Genomic DNA, 16749 nt, shown 5'->3' on the forward strand with positions numbered 1-16749 from the left:
GGTGAGGACTAGCTGCACGTAGCCACTCTTAAAGAGAACAGACCCGCCTATACCAAACCCAGAAGATATTTTTAAAATATTCGTTTTCACGTTATCGCCAGTGTCAGCTTTCCTCGTGTGCCACGCGTGTTCACCGCATGAATTTTATAAAGATTGATTTATGACAGCTCCAACTCAAGCATGAAATAAACATTTGTGTTCTTTACCAACCCGAACTGTTTCTCTTTAGTCACATTTTTCTCAGACTGCTTTTGTTTTCAGTAGTGGTTAATCGTTAATCCTGGGTTTATTTATTGATCAGTTACCAGTAAACCAAAAAAATGACCTACATCTGAACTCTTTAATCGGGTAAGAGAAGCTTTAAATACCCATATATTTGAAAGCAGTATAGCTAATAAGTTATATTCACTATTACATTCAATCTAGACTACATAGAATAACGATATACACCGATTATATTCGCGGTATATCGAGGCTTTCACTTTGTGGTAGCGTGGCCGAGTGGTCTAAGGCGCTGGATTTAGGCTCCAGTCATTTCGATGGCGTGGGTTCGAATCCCACCGCTGCCAAACATTTTCCTGTTTCTTTTTACTTTTCTTTAAAGGTAGGGTGCATGATCTCTGAAAGCCTATTTGAAATCACCTAAACAAACACGGCCCTACCCCAACAGAATCTGGACCTTCTTTTGATAGACATATGCAACCCAGGCAACAATGTCAGTTAGTAGACACGCCGCTTACTGCTGATTGGCTACATGTGTGTTTTGGTAGTCGACTCCCTTTTCCAAAGTTTTTTCAAAAATCACGCACCCCACCTTTAATCTAGGACATTTCAAGGAAATAAAAGAGAATAATATAAAGAGGTGAATACGCTTACTTTAGTAATAGATAACTGCATCATAATTATACATTTCAATTTACATACTAATACATACTAATTGTTTCTTTTTACTTTATTTTTTTGACATTTTATAATATTTGTGAAGTAATTCAAAGAAAACAACACAAGCGATGCACTTAAACACAGCCGAAACCGAACCAAAATATATTATTATTTTATATTATTATAATATATATATTATATATTATATTTCACATTTTGTTTAAAGTATTCACCATGCCAAATTCATCCAAGAATAACTACTACTAGTTTTTGTTGTCTAGAGCAATCTACATGGACACAATTAATGTTCAGAATGCTAAATTGAAAAATGTAAACATACTGTAGGTGTGCCCTAAAATATTTGTCAATCACACAGTACTTCCTGTATCACAGACAAAAATATGTATCAAAGATCACAGACAGTGGTGTTTAAAAAGTCAAAAACCCCATTTAAATTTTATTTAAACCCAGAAATAACATTTTTTAAAAACAAACAAAAGTTATAATGACAAAAAGAAGAATATTGAAGATTCAGCACTATTTTTAGGTATGTGGTTAAATGTGAGCATATTTGTTATCCTGAAGAATGGTAACGTTATGTATTTAAGAAAGACTCACTTTCATTAGTGGGCTCAGTCTTTTTGACCAAACACGTCAACACATTTAAAAAGATTTTAAGCAAAATGCAATGGTTTAAACAAAAAGACGGATGTCAATATGTGCTAAGGCAGATTTATGCACTTGGATCTATTTCATTCATATTTTAAAGTCAAGTTATTCTTTCATAATGTTTATAAAGTCCAGAACGTTATGAGTATAACCCCCATATGACAAATGTGTCTCACTATTTAAATATCTGCCCATGTTAGATGGCATAATAGACACACTCGTCATACAAAGTCTGCTCCAAAATAGGCAGACAGGCATTGTCTCTAGAAAAAATCCTCCAATGCATTTTGAGAAGCTATGTGAAAGTATCCGTCCGTTTCGGACACTTATAAGAGTCCATTTTAGTTGGGTTGTTGCATTCAGTTATACATACCTAACAAGGCATCTGACTAGGCTTTAAACAGAGCCAATGACTCTCCTCTACAGAATTGTCTTGTGGATATTTTACCATCATATTGTCATTTAAAAATTTTTTTTTTTGATTTGTCAGCCAGGCAGACAGACTTTACCAGCAAAAAGAAGTCCTACTATTGTGAAAAATATTGATAGAACAAACAGTACATAAGATGACCCAACAACAGTGTTATTGGGTAATTTGTAAGGCTGTCCTCCGACTTGATTGGCGTAAAATCCAATTGGAAATATGAGGGCGGCCATACAGAAGAGGACCACTACCAAGTACAAAAACAAAAAAAGGCTGTTAAAACCAATAAACTGATCTAGAAACACAATCATCATTTGATAAGTGCTTGTATTAACAAATTTCCTACGTGACCTACTTCCCATGAAGGCGATCCAGCGAGCGTACTTTATCGCCTCTCGTCGCCAGTGTGATATCACAAGCAGGCCACATGTTATGGAGAGAGAGATGATGCCCATGATGATGAAGAACAGAGATGTGATCCATTCTGGAGGAAGGCTTGGTGAGATACATATTTTGCTTCGACCATGGATGGTCTGGCATTGCTTGACAAGGCCCACAGTCAGAGATCCTAGGTGTAAAAAACAAAAAAATGGCTTAACTATGGACATATCATGAAAATCTATCTTTTTCAATGTTTAAAGGGATAGTTCAACCAATAATGATATTAAACCCATGATTTGCTCACCCCCAGGCTGTCCGGGATGCGTGTGTCCATCGTTTTTCAGACGAACACATATGCATCTCGGACAGCTTTGGGGGGGTGAGTAAATCGTGGGTTTAATATCATTTTTGGCCGAACTATCCCTTTAAGTGCTATAATTGGGTCCCCAGTGCTTTTATCAACTTAGAACATGTGACAATGAACAACCCAGTAACTTGCATGTGGAAAAATAGGTCATTGAAATTTGGCTCCTCTTGTGATGTCAGAAGGGGATCTCATAATAATACTGGCCCTTAATCTGCACTATCCAACCACAGCACTGCCATTTAGTGCAGAGAGAGAGAGAGAATTATTGACCGCACAATTAAGTTTCAATTTTAGAAAACCAGCATTATGGTTATCTGTGTTTGCATTAGCTCATTTGCATTTAAAAGGACACACCCCAACATGGCACATTTTTGCTCACACCTACAAAGTGGCAAATTTAAATGCTATAATAAATTATCTGTGTGGTAAAACTTCACATACGCAGTCTGGGGACACCAAAGATTTATTTTACTTCTTAAAAAGTCTCATTATATGTCTTATGGTGTAACACACTAAAAAATCATTGACCACATATACATAATGCGATTATAATGGGGGGGTTTGGCAATATTGCGATTTTACTTTACCGCATGTAAACATAATACTTCAGTCAAAATAATGCGATTAAGCTCATAATCGCAGCAAGTATACTTGTATTTGAACAGGTGGCGTACACTGTTTAGTATGCATTTAAATGTAGTCAGCTCCAGTCAGGGGCGTAGCTACAAGGGGGCCTGGGTGGCCCTTGGGCCCCTTATTTACATGTCCAACCCCCTCAGATTTCCAATTGCTTAAAATAAAATAAGAAAATGTTGATTTCTTAGTCTGATTAATAGATTGACCAATCAAAATGCTGCGAGGTAAAATGCAGCTATTTTCAAACTTGATTGGATTAGCTCATGTCACCCGTCGTTGTGCGTAACTAACGCTGTCATCTTCGCATGGGAGTTCATTAATATTCGGTGACAATGTGCCATTTACATAATAAATAAATAAATAAATAAATAAATAAATAAATAAATAAATAAATAAATAAATAAATAAATAAATAAATTATATATGCCCCCTCATTTCAGGATAGGACCCCCCAAAAATAAAATTCTGGCTATGCCCCTGGCTCCAGTCATGTAAACATCATACTGCTATTAAGTCCTTACTCTGATTATTGGAGTAAACGTAATCATTGTCTGTCATTGTTTACCATCTTTTGTTCTAAATGGGGATACTGTTTTGCTTTCTATTCAGCACAAAAGGATAATCACACAACACACATTATGTCAAAACACTGGTTCCTGCATTTTTTATAACTGGAGTCATTGGGTTTTACTTTTATGATGGCAAGATGTGTTTTAACATATTGGGTTCTCCTCCTCAGGATCTACAGAGATGTGATATTGTTATTATTCTTTAAAATACACTGAAACTACATTTAGATAAATTATATCTCCATAACCGTGCTGGGTTGAATTTAATCCTGCATAAATCCAGGAGTTCTGCCTCCCAGACACCAGCACACACGTTCATGTGTGTTTGACTTTTAGTGTAGCCAAAATGCATTATAGTATCTGCAAAGGATGACCCACAAAGGGCTAAAACTAGTGCAAAAATCCTTGCAATTAAAAAGCTGTTTGTTGCTGTGGTAAATGTGATGATTCATTGAAATATAATTTACAGATTTTTTATGATATTACGCTCATGTTTACATAATAGAAGAATTTTCCAGGTAATTAACTGTTGAGCGGATCTGAGGTGATTCCCTCAGGACTTCATTAGTACAGCAACAAACACATTCAGGAATTAACAACACAACACACATCACTTCAATGTGTTCTGACACAATCTTTCAGTACAACTACAGCAAATGTGATGTGTTTTCTGTATTTTATTTGTTCTCTCTATAGTTCAGAACTGTAAATGGATAAGAAAATAATAATGTCTTGTTACGGTTGGAGTAAGACTGCTAACTGACTAGTCTAGCACATGTAAACCCAGTTAAGGCACTAACATTAGCATATATATATTGTTAGAGTCTGATTGAAGTTTAGGGGTCATAAAATGACAGTGGATTAAACATTGTTTAATAATACAGTGACTGCAAAGTTTGGAAAGTTTTTAGGCAAAAGCAGAACTGTATGAATTCCATTGTATTAAAATAACAAAATATTTAAACCAATATGGCAAAAAATAAATTTCTCTGACCAAAAGTATGTTTTAAATAGGCTATATACTAAATACATTTTGTCGATTAAATATCATTTTGAATTTAAAAATAAATTTTGTTTCAATCTTCAAATATCAACATATATTTCAAACCCATATGGCAAGAAATGTATTCTTGGCCAAAATTTATTTTAAATATATGCTGAACAACAGGTTAATTTTATAAAGTATTTTTTTACAGGAGAGGTTTAACAAACAAAAACAAAGTTTTTCTTCCAATGAATATAATTCCTTGGTTTTAAATATATGAAGGGTTAAATATATATTGTAAATGCTAAATGTATTTATTTTTAAAATATAGGCTTATTTTAAAATATACAATTAATGGCCAACAAATATTTTGGTGAAACATATATTTTTGTAAATATACTCCAAAATATATTTCAGCAAATGTATTTTTGGCAATTTTTTGTATATTTTGAAATATATTTAAAAATATTTTTTGCCTTATGGGTTAAGGCTGCAAACAAATGATGCTGCAGTGTCAAGGTAAGTTTTGATGGATGTATGACGTCACTTCTCCTCAGGTTCACACAGTAGTATAAACACAGCTGTAGTTTCACGTAAACTTTGAGCATTTTCTACAATATTTACACAATAGTTTATGTCTTCATTTTGGACAGTACATCTGCAAATGTGTAAAAAATACACTTGTGCTAAATAAATGTTTCTGAAATTATGTTATCAAATGCAATGACATTCAGACATTGGGTGCACTGCATGGAAATGCTTTTTTATGCCCACTGTATGTCTAACCATACCTGAGTTATGACATAATAAGTGCTTAATGTTTCTGAAGAGGAAAGTTTCTTACCCTCGTGTCCTCCTGTATTGATCCAGTCTGGATTTGCAACACTAGCAATTGCAAAAATATCAGCTGCAAGGAAGAGACATCCTGAGATAATGGTGAGTTTATCCATTTTTCAAACTGAACTACGTAAGGGTTCATCCATTTCTGAACTACATAAGGTGAGTTTGTTAGATTGTATGTTGGAAACAAGTTTTACTCCATCTTTTCAGTGGAGGTGCTCTTCAGTCGATCCCACCCGCATCAACAAGATAACGTTTAACTGTCATTTCGGAGGTTATAATGCACGAACATTCAGCAATGAAGAGCATCAGTACATAATCCAGTGTTAACCACTAACAACATGTTGAAAGGTGAGTCCATACTGATATTCCGATGCTATGGGAGTGTTTGTGTTATATCCGGATCTTCTGACGGGAATGACAGATATTGTAAATATATCAACAATATCCCAGCGCTCCTGAACTGATCTCACATCAGTGTCGGATTTTCTTGTGGTCCATTAAAGCTGTCATTCCGTTATTAAACAGCATTCACTTCTTCCGCGTTTCACTAAAAAAATCAATCCGCGTCAATCTTTCTAAACATGTACACACCGCACGCTTGATGTTTTCTTTTGTAAGGAATGAACGGAGAGGGAGGGGCCGTGGACTTAATGACGCAACTTACTACGTCATCATCCAGCTATTTGACAGTTCTCGGTGGGAATCGGCTTTTTTCACTAAAAATAAAACTTTTAAAGGGTACAGACTGGTGTACCTTGCTCTTTTAAACTACAACTAGTTATATTCATTTTAAAGCCACCATACTTTTTTCGTTTTAGATGCAAGGCTGAAGAATATCTGTGAACCAGGGTGCTCAGAGATACAAGCATTTAAAATTTACAATACCTCAGCAGCTCTTCTACATGTTGATAGGCATTTTATGACGTCATTCTGCACTTTAACTTTTTTGGCATCTCCTCAGCTCATACTGATGTTTCAGATATACTATTAACTACTCATACTGATTTTAACTTATTTTAGTATGGAAAAATATTTTCGTATGCAGAGACAATATCAACCTTTACGTTTTCATATAACAGACATGTTCACAAATCAAAGGTCTTAGTCATTTTCATTGTTTTAAACCCAAATGCTGGGTTATTATTATAACCCATGGTTGCATAACAGTCCAACATTGGGTAATTTTTAACCCAGTGGTGTGTGTTCTGTCCAATATTTACCCATTATGGGTTAAAAATAACCCAGCTATTTTTATTTTAGAGTAGAGTCATTGTTTTTGTGACCTAATGTAACGGTCACTTGATTCCAAGTGAAAACTCGAGATTTCATCTCTCATGCGTTTAAACAAAAACGTTTCACAAATGTTTGTTGATGTTGGTACACAGATTTTTATTCATTAATTTACATCTATACATTTCAAATGGGCAGCTGCTGAGGTCCTTTCTTGATGTAACGCCACTTCCAACATCAAGATTAACTGTTGATGACTTTATTATATTTATTCGAACAGCAACAAGACAACAACATGTCCTCATTTTCTTTTAGAATGAGGAGTTAGATATTGTTTAAAAATAAAATATGTGAGAGTACACGTTATCCCTCAGATTTCATCAACAAAAGGCATGTTGACCAGGTGTCCGCTGGCAGACATCGTCTTCTTGCCAGACATGAATTTCTTTGCCACCTGAAAAACAAGACCAATGACATTACACATCATTTCAATAATAAAGCTAGCATTACATACAAAATTATGTCAAAAAGGTGTAAATGTAGTATACAACAATAAAAAGATGGTCTGTTTGTTCAGTCTAAAATATAATTGCAGGTGCAGGCTACCAAGGACAGCCTGAAATACACAGCTCTGCTTAAAGGTGTAATGGTGAGATAATCTGTTAAAGGATTAGTCTATTTTCTAAAAAAAAAAAAAAAATCCAGATAATTTACTCACCACCATGTCATCCAAAATGTTGATGTCTTTCTTTGTTCAGTTGAGAAGAAATTATGTTTTTTGAGGAAAACATTCCAGGATTTTTCTCATTTTAATGGACTTTAATGGACCCCAATACTCATCGAAACGATTGTCATTTTTGACAAAAAAAATAAAAAATATGCACTTTTAAACCACAACTTCTCGTCTATATCCGGTCCTGTGATGCGCCAGCGCGACCTCACGTAATACGTCATCACGTCAAGAGTCCACAGATGACATATGCGAAACTACGCCCCAGTGTTAACAAATGTGGAGAAAGAGGACCGTTCCGATGTTGTTGTATGTGTAATGATACTAATTAATGTCTTTGTGTCAATTTATTGTTTAAAATGGTCCGCAAATGTGCGTTTCATAAATGTACTACGTGACCTTTCCACATCATTATGCAATTACGTGAGGTCGCGCTGGCGCTTCACAGGAACGGAGATAGACGAGAAGTTGTGGTTTAAAAGTGCATATTTTTTATTTTTCTTATCAAAAATGACAATCGTTTTGCTAGATAAGACCCTTATGCCTCGTTTGGGATTGTTTAGAGTCCTTTGAAACTCAGCTGAAAAAAACTGTTAAGTGTTGAGTTAAGTGTTAAGTGTTGGGGTCCATTAAAGTCCATTAAAATGAGAAAAATCCTGGAATGTTTTTCTGAAAAAACACAATTTCTTCTCGACTGAACAAAGAAAGACAATAACAAACTATGCAAATAACCTAGTGCAGAGCCAGCCAATTACGTTTATGCAAGACCAGAGAACAGAGGAGCACGTGTTGGGGCCACTGTGATTGGCTGTTGTCGCTTTGACGATCATATCAGGGCCACGCTTCAGACACGCACCCGTCAAGCGTTAACACCAAGCGTGCCGCACAAGCCCTGAAAAGTGAAGCCAAAACGTCTCGATCGCCCCCCAGTGACTGGTCCCAGTATAGGTCATAAACCCCGCATCCCCATGTTATTCAATGGGACTTGAGACCAACTAAACAATTGAATTACACTTTAATAATCTTTTTTCCGAAGCTGGTTTCTGTCATTTACTGTTTTTATCACGCTTATGTAAATACAAGTGTTTGTTTATAAAATAAGTTTGTTTTTAGTTAGTTATTTAATGCTATAAAAACGGTGGTGTCACGTCATGATTGACAGCTGTGATATGTGCATTCTGCGAGAGCGAGGGCGGGGCCTTACTTTCGTGGCTCACTACTGCGCAGGACTGGCCTCGAAATTGCTACTGCGCAGACTCAAGACCCAAGATGTCAGGTCTGTATCGGGACACTGGCGGCTTCACTTTTCACCAATGGAAGAGAGCGAACGGGCGTCGTCCATCTTTTTTTACAGTCTATGGTTAACCTTCCTGAAAAGTGAAGGTGACTGGCTGCATCATAAGCCCCACCCTCTCCATGTAAAAGAATAGGACGATTAAACTTAAAGGTGACATAGAATGATTGAACGGAGTATTTATCCTTGTTCTGTGATGTGACATATAGACAAAAATTTTTTTGTTTGGGTCTGTAATGCCTTAGAAGCTTCCTAAAAACCTCTCTCAGATAGCTCTATTAGGGTGGGGGATTTTAAACAACTGGGTTTGCACCTATTTGTTTCCCCCTACTGGCTTAACTTGCAATCTCATTACTGATTGGCTGACTTTGCTGCCACTCAAAAAATGTAGCCAATTATTTTAAAGTGGAGGGGCAGTTAGATGCATGTGATGTCATAAGCATCAGTTTTTCAGATGGGCCTGTTTTCTGGCTGACATTTCTAAAAGAGGAATTTCTATGAGTCTGAGATGTTTAGCATGTTTAGCACTTTTTGTATGTTTGTGAATGTGGGTAGACTACCATTATTCAACAAAGACAAGGTAAAAATGGTTTTTCATTCTCTGTCCCCTTTAAAATAAAATTACACTTTACATTTTTTTTTTTTTTTAAATGTATTATTCATTAAATTTTTACGGGTTTGTTTTTCGAATAAGTGTGGTTTTAGTTAGTTACTACAAGATGCGAGACACATTGTCCATCTTTTCTTACAGTCTGTGAACTACATGTATATATTTTTTAAATATATCATGAACAATTCGATAGAATCTGCTACTCTCTGTTTCAGTGTAAATACTCGAAATCTGTGCATCACAAAAAAAGACATACAACGCAACAGCCACTTACATTGACAACATCAGCAGAAGACACAGCTTCAATTTTCTGGGTCACGACCTCAGGGGAATGGTAGGTGCCCTCTGCGAGCGCCTGTGTACCAATAGCCTCCAATAAACCCTCAGTACTCTCGATGGACATCAGGTAGTCCGCCTTCAGCTGATTCCTGATCAGTTAAAACAACAATACTTCAATGGTCACATTTCATTTTCTGCAGTTTCATTTTCAGGTTACTGTGCTCGACTGTCTGTAAGCAATGCTACAGACCATGTGATGAACTTACTTGGCTCTACTGAGGTCAGCTGCTGCCAGATTCCCTTGAGCAACATCATTCACCTGACCAACTGCTGCAGTAATAACCTGAACACAATATTAACATTCAATACACTTCATCTTTTATATTTTTACATGCTTCAAGCTATGATTATTTTAACACATTAAAATAACTGGTTGTTGTACTGAAGCCGTTAAAATCTAAGCATTTAATTTGAAATCCCATCTGGTTTCAGTATAATTCATTTAGAAATTGATGGCTTACACACGATTTCCAAAAAAATGAATTAATTGAAAACATAAGCAATTTTGTAAAACCTCATACGTACATCTTTGGCAGCATTAGGCTGGCAGATGGTGTACAAGCCAAACAGCCCAGAGTCAGTGTAGCTGGCATTGAAGGCAGATGCCTGTAACAGAGCAACAAACACAGTTACAAAGATCTTCTTTAAAACACTTAAGCTTAAAATAAGGTTACGCTTACATCGAAGGGTTGAGCGGTAACTTTCGAGATAGCCTGACTCAGTTTGCTGGTGGTGTTGGCGCCTCTTTTAATCCGTGGTCCTGATCCGAGCACATGCTGCAGTACGCCGAATGCCGTGGCTTCGGCCGACGTAGCGGTCGCACCCTCGCTGACAACGAGAGCGTGTGCCAGACTGCCTCCGCTCTGATTCCTCAGCTCACCTGTGAAACAAACCCCACAGATAAAAATTACAAAGCATTTCAAAAATGCTAATTTTGGATCAGGCCTCTTTTGACATTAGAAATGCATTTTATCACTTATGAGGGTCCGTGTCGGTTAGGATGCTGCCTATGTAGACAGAATCTAGTAAGGCAGCTCACTAGGCTCCTTGCATTACAATGAGGAGTGAGGCTTTAAACAAGCCTTCGAGGTAAACATCATGCATGGTTTGGTGTATTTTTAACTGCACTTATAGATGTTATGTAATACCTCCCCGGTAGACAGCTTTAGAGCCAACAGTGCCCGTTCCACTGCGGATGTTCAGGAACTGCTCTCCAACCTGCTTCAGTACAGCATGATCCACTCCTTCACAGTAAAACATACACTATATAAATACATTTATGATGTATATGTTTTATATGGTTAATGATATAAATATATCATTATTAGACTACAATGACAATTTTAGGCCGTAACTCCGCATATGAAGATGACAAGATGATTTAATGACGTACCAAGACCAACAAGGGCCATTCTTGGACTGGTAAAGTTGTTTTGAACAAAGGTGTGCATCTGTTAAAACGGATAAAACAACACAAATGTAAAAACTAAAAACACAAATGTAATTATAATTGAGCACATTCTGCTCTGTACAGTTTTTTTTAAAGGACACCACCACCATTTTTTAATATTTTACTATGTTCTTACCCCAACCCAGACAAACCAATACATCCCTATATTTTTTCAATGCGTGCACTTAATCCCTGCACAGCACGTCGTGAATGTGCCAGCACCTAGCCCAGCCCCACCCACTCCCCAGGATCCAAACAGGGATGAACCCAGAAGCCACCAAACACCTCCAGGTTTTCCCCACTCAAAGACTGCAGTTACACTAGTAAGTATGGTAATTTTGGTGCAGTAATATTGACGGAAGTTTGAGCAAGAGGGGGAGTGGTCAGGAGTGATGATGTTACTGCGCAACGAGGTCGAAGTGCTGCAAACTAAGTGCTCTTCTGCCATACAATATAGTTCTCATTTTTTATCCACTTAAAAAAAATCGGCACATTTTATTTGTTGCCACCATACTTACTCGTGTAACTACTCATGTAACAGTCTTTAAATAGGGAAAACACGGAAGTGTTTGGTGGCTTCCAAACTCATCCCTGCCTGAATCCCAAGGAACGAATGGAGCCAGGCCAAACGCCAACACATTCATAACACGCTGCACAAAGATGAAGTGCACGCACCGAAAAAAGATAGGTATGTATTAATTCATCTACGTTTAGGTGAGAACATAGTAAGATATTGAATATGGTGGTGTTTTCCTTTAATGTTCGAAGAATATACAAAGAGCTCAGATGCAAAAGCCACGAAACGGCACCTACATAAAAAAAAGGAGCCAAGATTAAATATTTTATGGGTCAGTGACAAAAACGGTTTGGCAAGATGAGAAATTAAAAAATTAGTTTTAAAGCATGCATCAGGTTTATTTCAATGCACATTATGTTGATTTTATGCAATAAAAAATTACATTTGCACCATTTTTATGAAAGTTAAGACTGAATGGACCTGAAAATGTCAAATGGTTTAACTGCCAATTGCGCCAAAGAATGAGAAATATTAAATATTTTATTCATCTTGGTGGCATGTAAGCGTAACCTTTAAAAAAGTTATTTTAAAATATTACACAAAATACATTTATTACTTATTTCTAAATGTAAATTTTAATGCGTTTTTGTAATATTTTTCTGGACATATGCTAAGCTCGGTTTTCTAAATCATCTTTGAGAAATGATGTAAAAATGTATGCAAAAATAATAATAATACACTAAAATAGATGATTATATTTTATGAATATGTTTATATTTTCATTTAAAAAAAATACTGGTTACACCAATTGACACTTTTGCAATTATCCCCCTAATATTCTTTCAAAATGAAATAAAACCAGAAATTTTAGACTTGAGAAAGAAAATATATGCAAGTAATCTGCCAATATATTTCAAAATTTTAACCCTTTTACATTTAATTGAACCATACGGACACAAAATAATTAATGTCAGGTCATTGACCCATATACAATTTTATGAATGGAGTTAAGTGACGCCTTACCTGTTCTGCGCTGATTTGTCCAACCATGTGGTCTGGACAGTATAAAGAATTGGACAGGGCATTCTTATAAGCTGCTGCGTGCAGATTCTCAATCACACCTAATGAGGCACAAACACAAAAAATTAGGGCAATTCAACCTTCTTGTATTACAAACACATGTAAAAGAAAATGTAGGTTAATCTTCATCAATAAGATGGTGCACACCAATCTGTGGAGTCTGCTTGGCAAGTTCCTTATCCACCTTCAGTCTTGCAGCGAGATCAGACACTTCCCATGGACGAAACTCTGGTGCGGTGGTCACATTGATCAGATACTCCATAACAGTGTCACTGCAGGAGGACACAGTGAAAACATCACACACACAGTCACACACATTATCAGACGAACCAATCACATCTACTACTTACATGTGATCTCTCAAGCAGTCCACTGTGTAGACCATCGTTTCTCTGGAGCTTGCCACGCTGTACACAAACATGTCTCACATTAAATCACAGAAGAGCAGCATACAAAATACATATTTTTGTCATGAAAATTCACAAAATACTGTATATGATAGCAGTAAATTGTTCCATGCAATTTATGTTAATAAGCCATGTTTCAATGAGGTTCCTGAATATAAATTAGTCAAGATCTGCTGTATCGTAGCATGTCACACAGATATTACTATACAGAAAAAACATTCAGAAGAGGCCAACAGACATATACTGACCTCAGGCTTCCTCCTACAGCCTCAACACCATGGCAGATCTTGAAGGCAGATGCACCCTTGGTAGTCAGAATCAAAAGTACACAAAAACAAATGCTTAAAGAGTCACTGCACGCTGTTAGGACTTCACAACATGTGACATCATCATCATTAGTATATACCAGACTAGCGGCCAGACGAAGCAAGTGTGTGACACCCAGGTTGTCCATTGTCTCATAACGGCTACCGGCCCGAACGAGCACACCGATCCGAGATGCAGGAGAGTAGTTTTCCAGGGATGCAATCACTAAACCACTAGGCAGCTTTGTCACCTGAAAAAAGGTAACAAGCAGAACAGTAAAGTGATGGTCACACAAAAGCATCTCAGCGGAAAGAGATCATCATAATTTCCTGACCTGCACATCCTGTTGAGGGAACTTCAGCGGTTCGGCTGCCTCCACCTTACGGGCAGCCTGGGCTACATACAGCCTCTTCTGAAAACCAAAAAATACAATATGAAATACTATGAGAAGAACTTTGTCTCAAAACATGAAGCACTTTAGGTTTAACTGGATAACCTATTAATTACAACAATAACATATTCAATGCAACAACTAAAACCCCATTCACACAGACCTTTGGTCCCAGAAAATACCCGTAAAATTGCCAGACAAGCGTCTGTGTGAACACAAACTCGTCCCGTTAATCTTCTGGGATCGTTGCAGGAAAGTGTACCTAGTCAGATACACGGAAAACCCTCTGTGTGAACAAGAAGCCGAAAGAATGCCGTAATGGGCGTGTCGTAGTGAGGACGCGCGCATCATCACAACAAAAGTTATTGTTCAGCTCTTTAAAATGAGGGATAACATGCATATAAACATTCACCACGAGAAATGTTGCAAACTAGATTGACGCAGTAATCAGGAAATGATAAATGAGACGCATAAACAATGACGCACGTGCCGTAGTGAGGGCGCGCGTGTCATGGCAACATGAAGTTGGTTCAACTCTTTAAAATGAGGGATTTACAACATTCACGACGAGAAATGTCCGCAAACTGGACTGAAGCAGATATCAGGTAAGTTAGCTCATTACTTACTGCGTTGAAACAGAGATCATTCAGCAGCATAAAAGAATATCCCGTCACGTGCTCATTTGAGCTAAAATAAACGAAAATACCCACGCGTCATCCCAACAAGATATATCGTTCAGCTCCTCAAAATGTCTGATTAAATGCATATAAACAATCACGATGAAAAATGTCTGAAAACTGTATTAAAGCAGAGATCAGGGAGCTCGTCAAATATCCAATCTGAAGATGAGTACTAATTATCAAATGCAATGAAGAGCAGAGCACAAAAACAAAGCTTTAATTTATAACCTATAACAAATCCATGATATTTTCACATATTTTATTTGTATTATTTCTGTACTCCAGACTAAATGTCATTATATTTTTGAAATAAAGTTTTTTGACAAATGCTCACCAAAACTTTGTGGTTTTCTCCTCTATTTCTCCTACACTAAAAAGTGTGATAACTTGCCCCAATCTCTCCTACATCCCTCTTTATCTGCATACACAGGGTTCCCACACCTTAGTTATCTTCAAATTCAAGGACCTTTCAAGGACTTTCCAGGTCCAATACCCTCAAATTCAAGGACTAAATGTGGGGACACATTTCAAGTGAGAGCAAGGTTACATAGTGTTAACTTTTAAGATACATTGTTACGGTTTCCTTTTGAGGGAACTCGCGCTGCTTCACTGCGGTGACATTTCCAGGGGTAAGTGCGTCTGAATGTGTATATCAAATTCAACCAATGGTGAAGCTTAACGACAAAGACAGGGTGACGCGGGAGCCAGGAAGTATATCGCTATCTGAAATATTGCCAAAGACGGCGTTACAGGGACGCTGGAAGTATGACATGGGAGACACAGCGTCTCGTTCCCTTCTCAGGGAACAACAGTTACATACGCAAACGGAGACATTTTCATGTGTCAGACACAACTATGCATATTTTGGTATGAATCAACATTTACGTACAGAAGATATAAGCATTTAAAGCGAACAGTTTAACACGTTTGCTTAAAAAGGTCTAACATTTTTATGATTTATCATACACTACACAGGGAAAAATATGGATTTTTTCCCCAGAAAACTTCTTGCATAAAATAGATTCAAGCACTTTCAATGACCTGTATCTATGCATGTATTTTTCAAAAACTTCCCACGGCCTTGAATTTTTTCCCCCAGATTCACAAACTTTCAAGGATTTCAAGGACCCGTGGGAACCCTGCATATACTATGGTCTGCTTGGTTATTATGTTTAACAATCTTATTAAAGTTACTGCTGAATTGACCTTCTGTTTTGAGTGCTGTCAGGTCTGAAATCAATTTATTTTGTTCACACAGTCACGATAACTTTCTCAAGCAAATGGATTTGGATGGTCCAGAAACGATAACCACAAGATGGTGCAACACACACATATCATACGGACAAAGAACTTTGGGTAGTGCAACGAATCCTTGCAAAATAAAACCTTATACATGAAGATTTGTGGACAAAGTAAAGGGCAATGACATTTAGGAGCTGAACTGACATTTATATCTAATCATATTCATTCAGTCTCTCTTCCCCTCTCTCTGAGAATCAAGGCCGGTCGTTGTCCTCTCTCATACACCCTTTCCCGCGCTATTAAACCTTATGTACCAACACACAAACGTACAATGCGGCTGAACATTTAAAGTAATAAATAAAGTACTCACAGATAATTGACTTATGCCCCGGATCCCCCTCATATTCTCGCTTTCCTTCACTCACACCACAGCAATATGGCTGACCTATGGATGTCCTACCCACAAACCCCTGCGCGTTGCTTCTGGGCGCGCAAGCGCAATGCAGCGCAAATCCATACTGCCACCTAACGACTCGGAGCATAGACTATTAAAACATTTAAATCGTTCGTATTTAGCCTTGTTGCAGACTAAATTTGCTTTAGAAAACTTAATTAACGCGTCGATTTTACGTAATTGTCGAACTGAATCGAAATTAAAGTACATTTAGTGATTTAAAAATATATTTGTATTATTAGGATGAGGGGAGGTTTGTATGA

The 16749-nt window shown here is 37.1% G+C and overlaps 2 protein-coding genes and 1 non-coding gene across 3 annotated transcripts; 1 reads left to right on the forward strand and 2 right to left on the reverse strand.

Annotated features, from left to right (window-relative positions):
* Positions 1 to 434: 434 nt before the first annotated feature.
* On the reverse strand, positions 435 to 6390 carry mosmob (modulator of smoothened b). The gene is made up of 3 exons (XM_055175338.2): positions 5758 to 6390; positions 2331 to 2543; positions 435 to 2222 (listed from the first exon to the last, which is right to left on the reverse strand). The coding sequence occupies exons 1-3, from the start codon at positions 5861 to 5863 to the stop codon at positions 2038 to 2040; spliced, it is 504 nt and encodes a 167-aa protein (XP_055031313.1). The 5' UTR covers positions 5864 to 6390; the 3' UTR covers positions 435 to 2037.
* On the forward strand, positions 488 to 569 carry trnal-uag (transfer RNA leucine (anticodon UAG)). The gene has a single exon. It is a non-coding gene; the product is annotated as a tRNA-Leu (tRNA).
* Positions 6391 to 7120: 730 nt separating the features above from the next.
* On the reverse strand, positions 7121 to 16558 carry uqcrc2b (ubiquinol-cytochrome c reductase core protein 2b). The gene is made up of 14 exons (XM_055175339.2): positions 16403 to 16558; positions 14054 to 14131; positions 13820 to 13969; positions 13662 to 13726; positions 13357 to 13413; positions 13154 to 13278; positions 12950 to 13047; positions 11353 to 11410; positions 11108 to 11203; positions 10640 to 10839; positions 10485 to 10565; positions 10166 to 10242; positions 9895 to 10048; positions 7121 to 7440 (listed from the first exon to the last, which is right to left on the reverse strand). Exons 1-14 carry the CDS (start codon positions 16433 to 16435, stop codon positions 7357 to 7359), a joined length of 1356 nt encoding a protein of 451 aa, XP_055031314.2. The 5' UTR covers positions 16436 to 16558; the 3' UTR covers positions 7121 to 7356.
* Between the last annotated feature and the right edge of the window lie 191 nt (positions 16559 to 16749).

This window comes from Misgurnus anguillicaudatus, chromosome 4 (assembly GCF_027580225.2).
Source record: "Misgurnus anguillicaudatus chromosome 4, ASM2758022v2, whole genome shotgun sequence".
NCBI classification, from domain to species: domain Eukaryota; kingdom Metazoa; phylum Chordata; class Actinopteri; order Cypriniformes; family Cobitidae; genus Misgurnus; species Misgurnus anguillicaudatus.

Coding starts and splice junctions, on each gene's coding strand:
- mosmob (XM_055175338.2), bottom strand. CDS start 5,863: ATGGATAAACTCACCATTATCTCAGGATGTCTCTTCCTTGCAGCTGAT. Junction 2,544..5,757: donor CAATACAGGAGGACACGAGG/GTAAGAAACTTT, acceptor TTTTACACCTAG/GATCTCTGACTGTGGGCCTT. Junction 2,223..2,330: donor CTGGATCGCCTTCATGGGAA/GTAGGTCACGTA, acceptor TGTACTTGGTAG/TGGTCCTCTTCTGTATGGCC.
- uqcrc2b (XM_055175339.2), bottom strand. CDS start 16,435: ATGAGGGGGATCCGGGGCATAAGTCAATTATCT. Junction 14,132..16,402: donor GGGGCATAAGTCAATTATCT/GTGAGTACTTTA, acceptor TTTGGTTTTCAG/AAGAGGCTGTATGTAGCCCA. Junction 13,414..13,661: donor GCTGTAGGAGGAAGCCTGAG/GTCAGTATATGT, acceptor GTTTGTGTACAG/CGTGGCAAGCTCCAGAGAAA.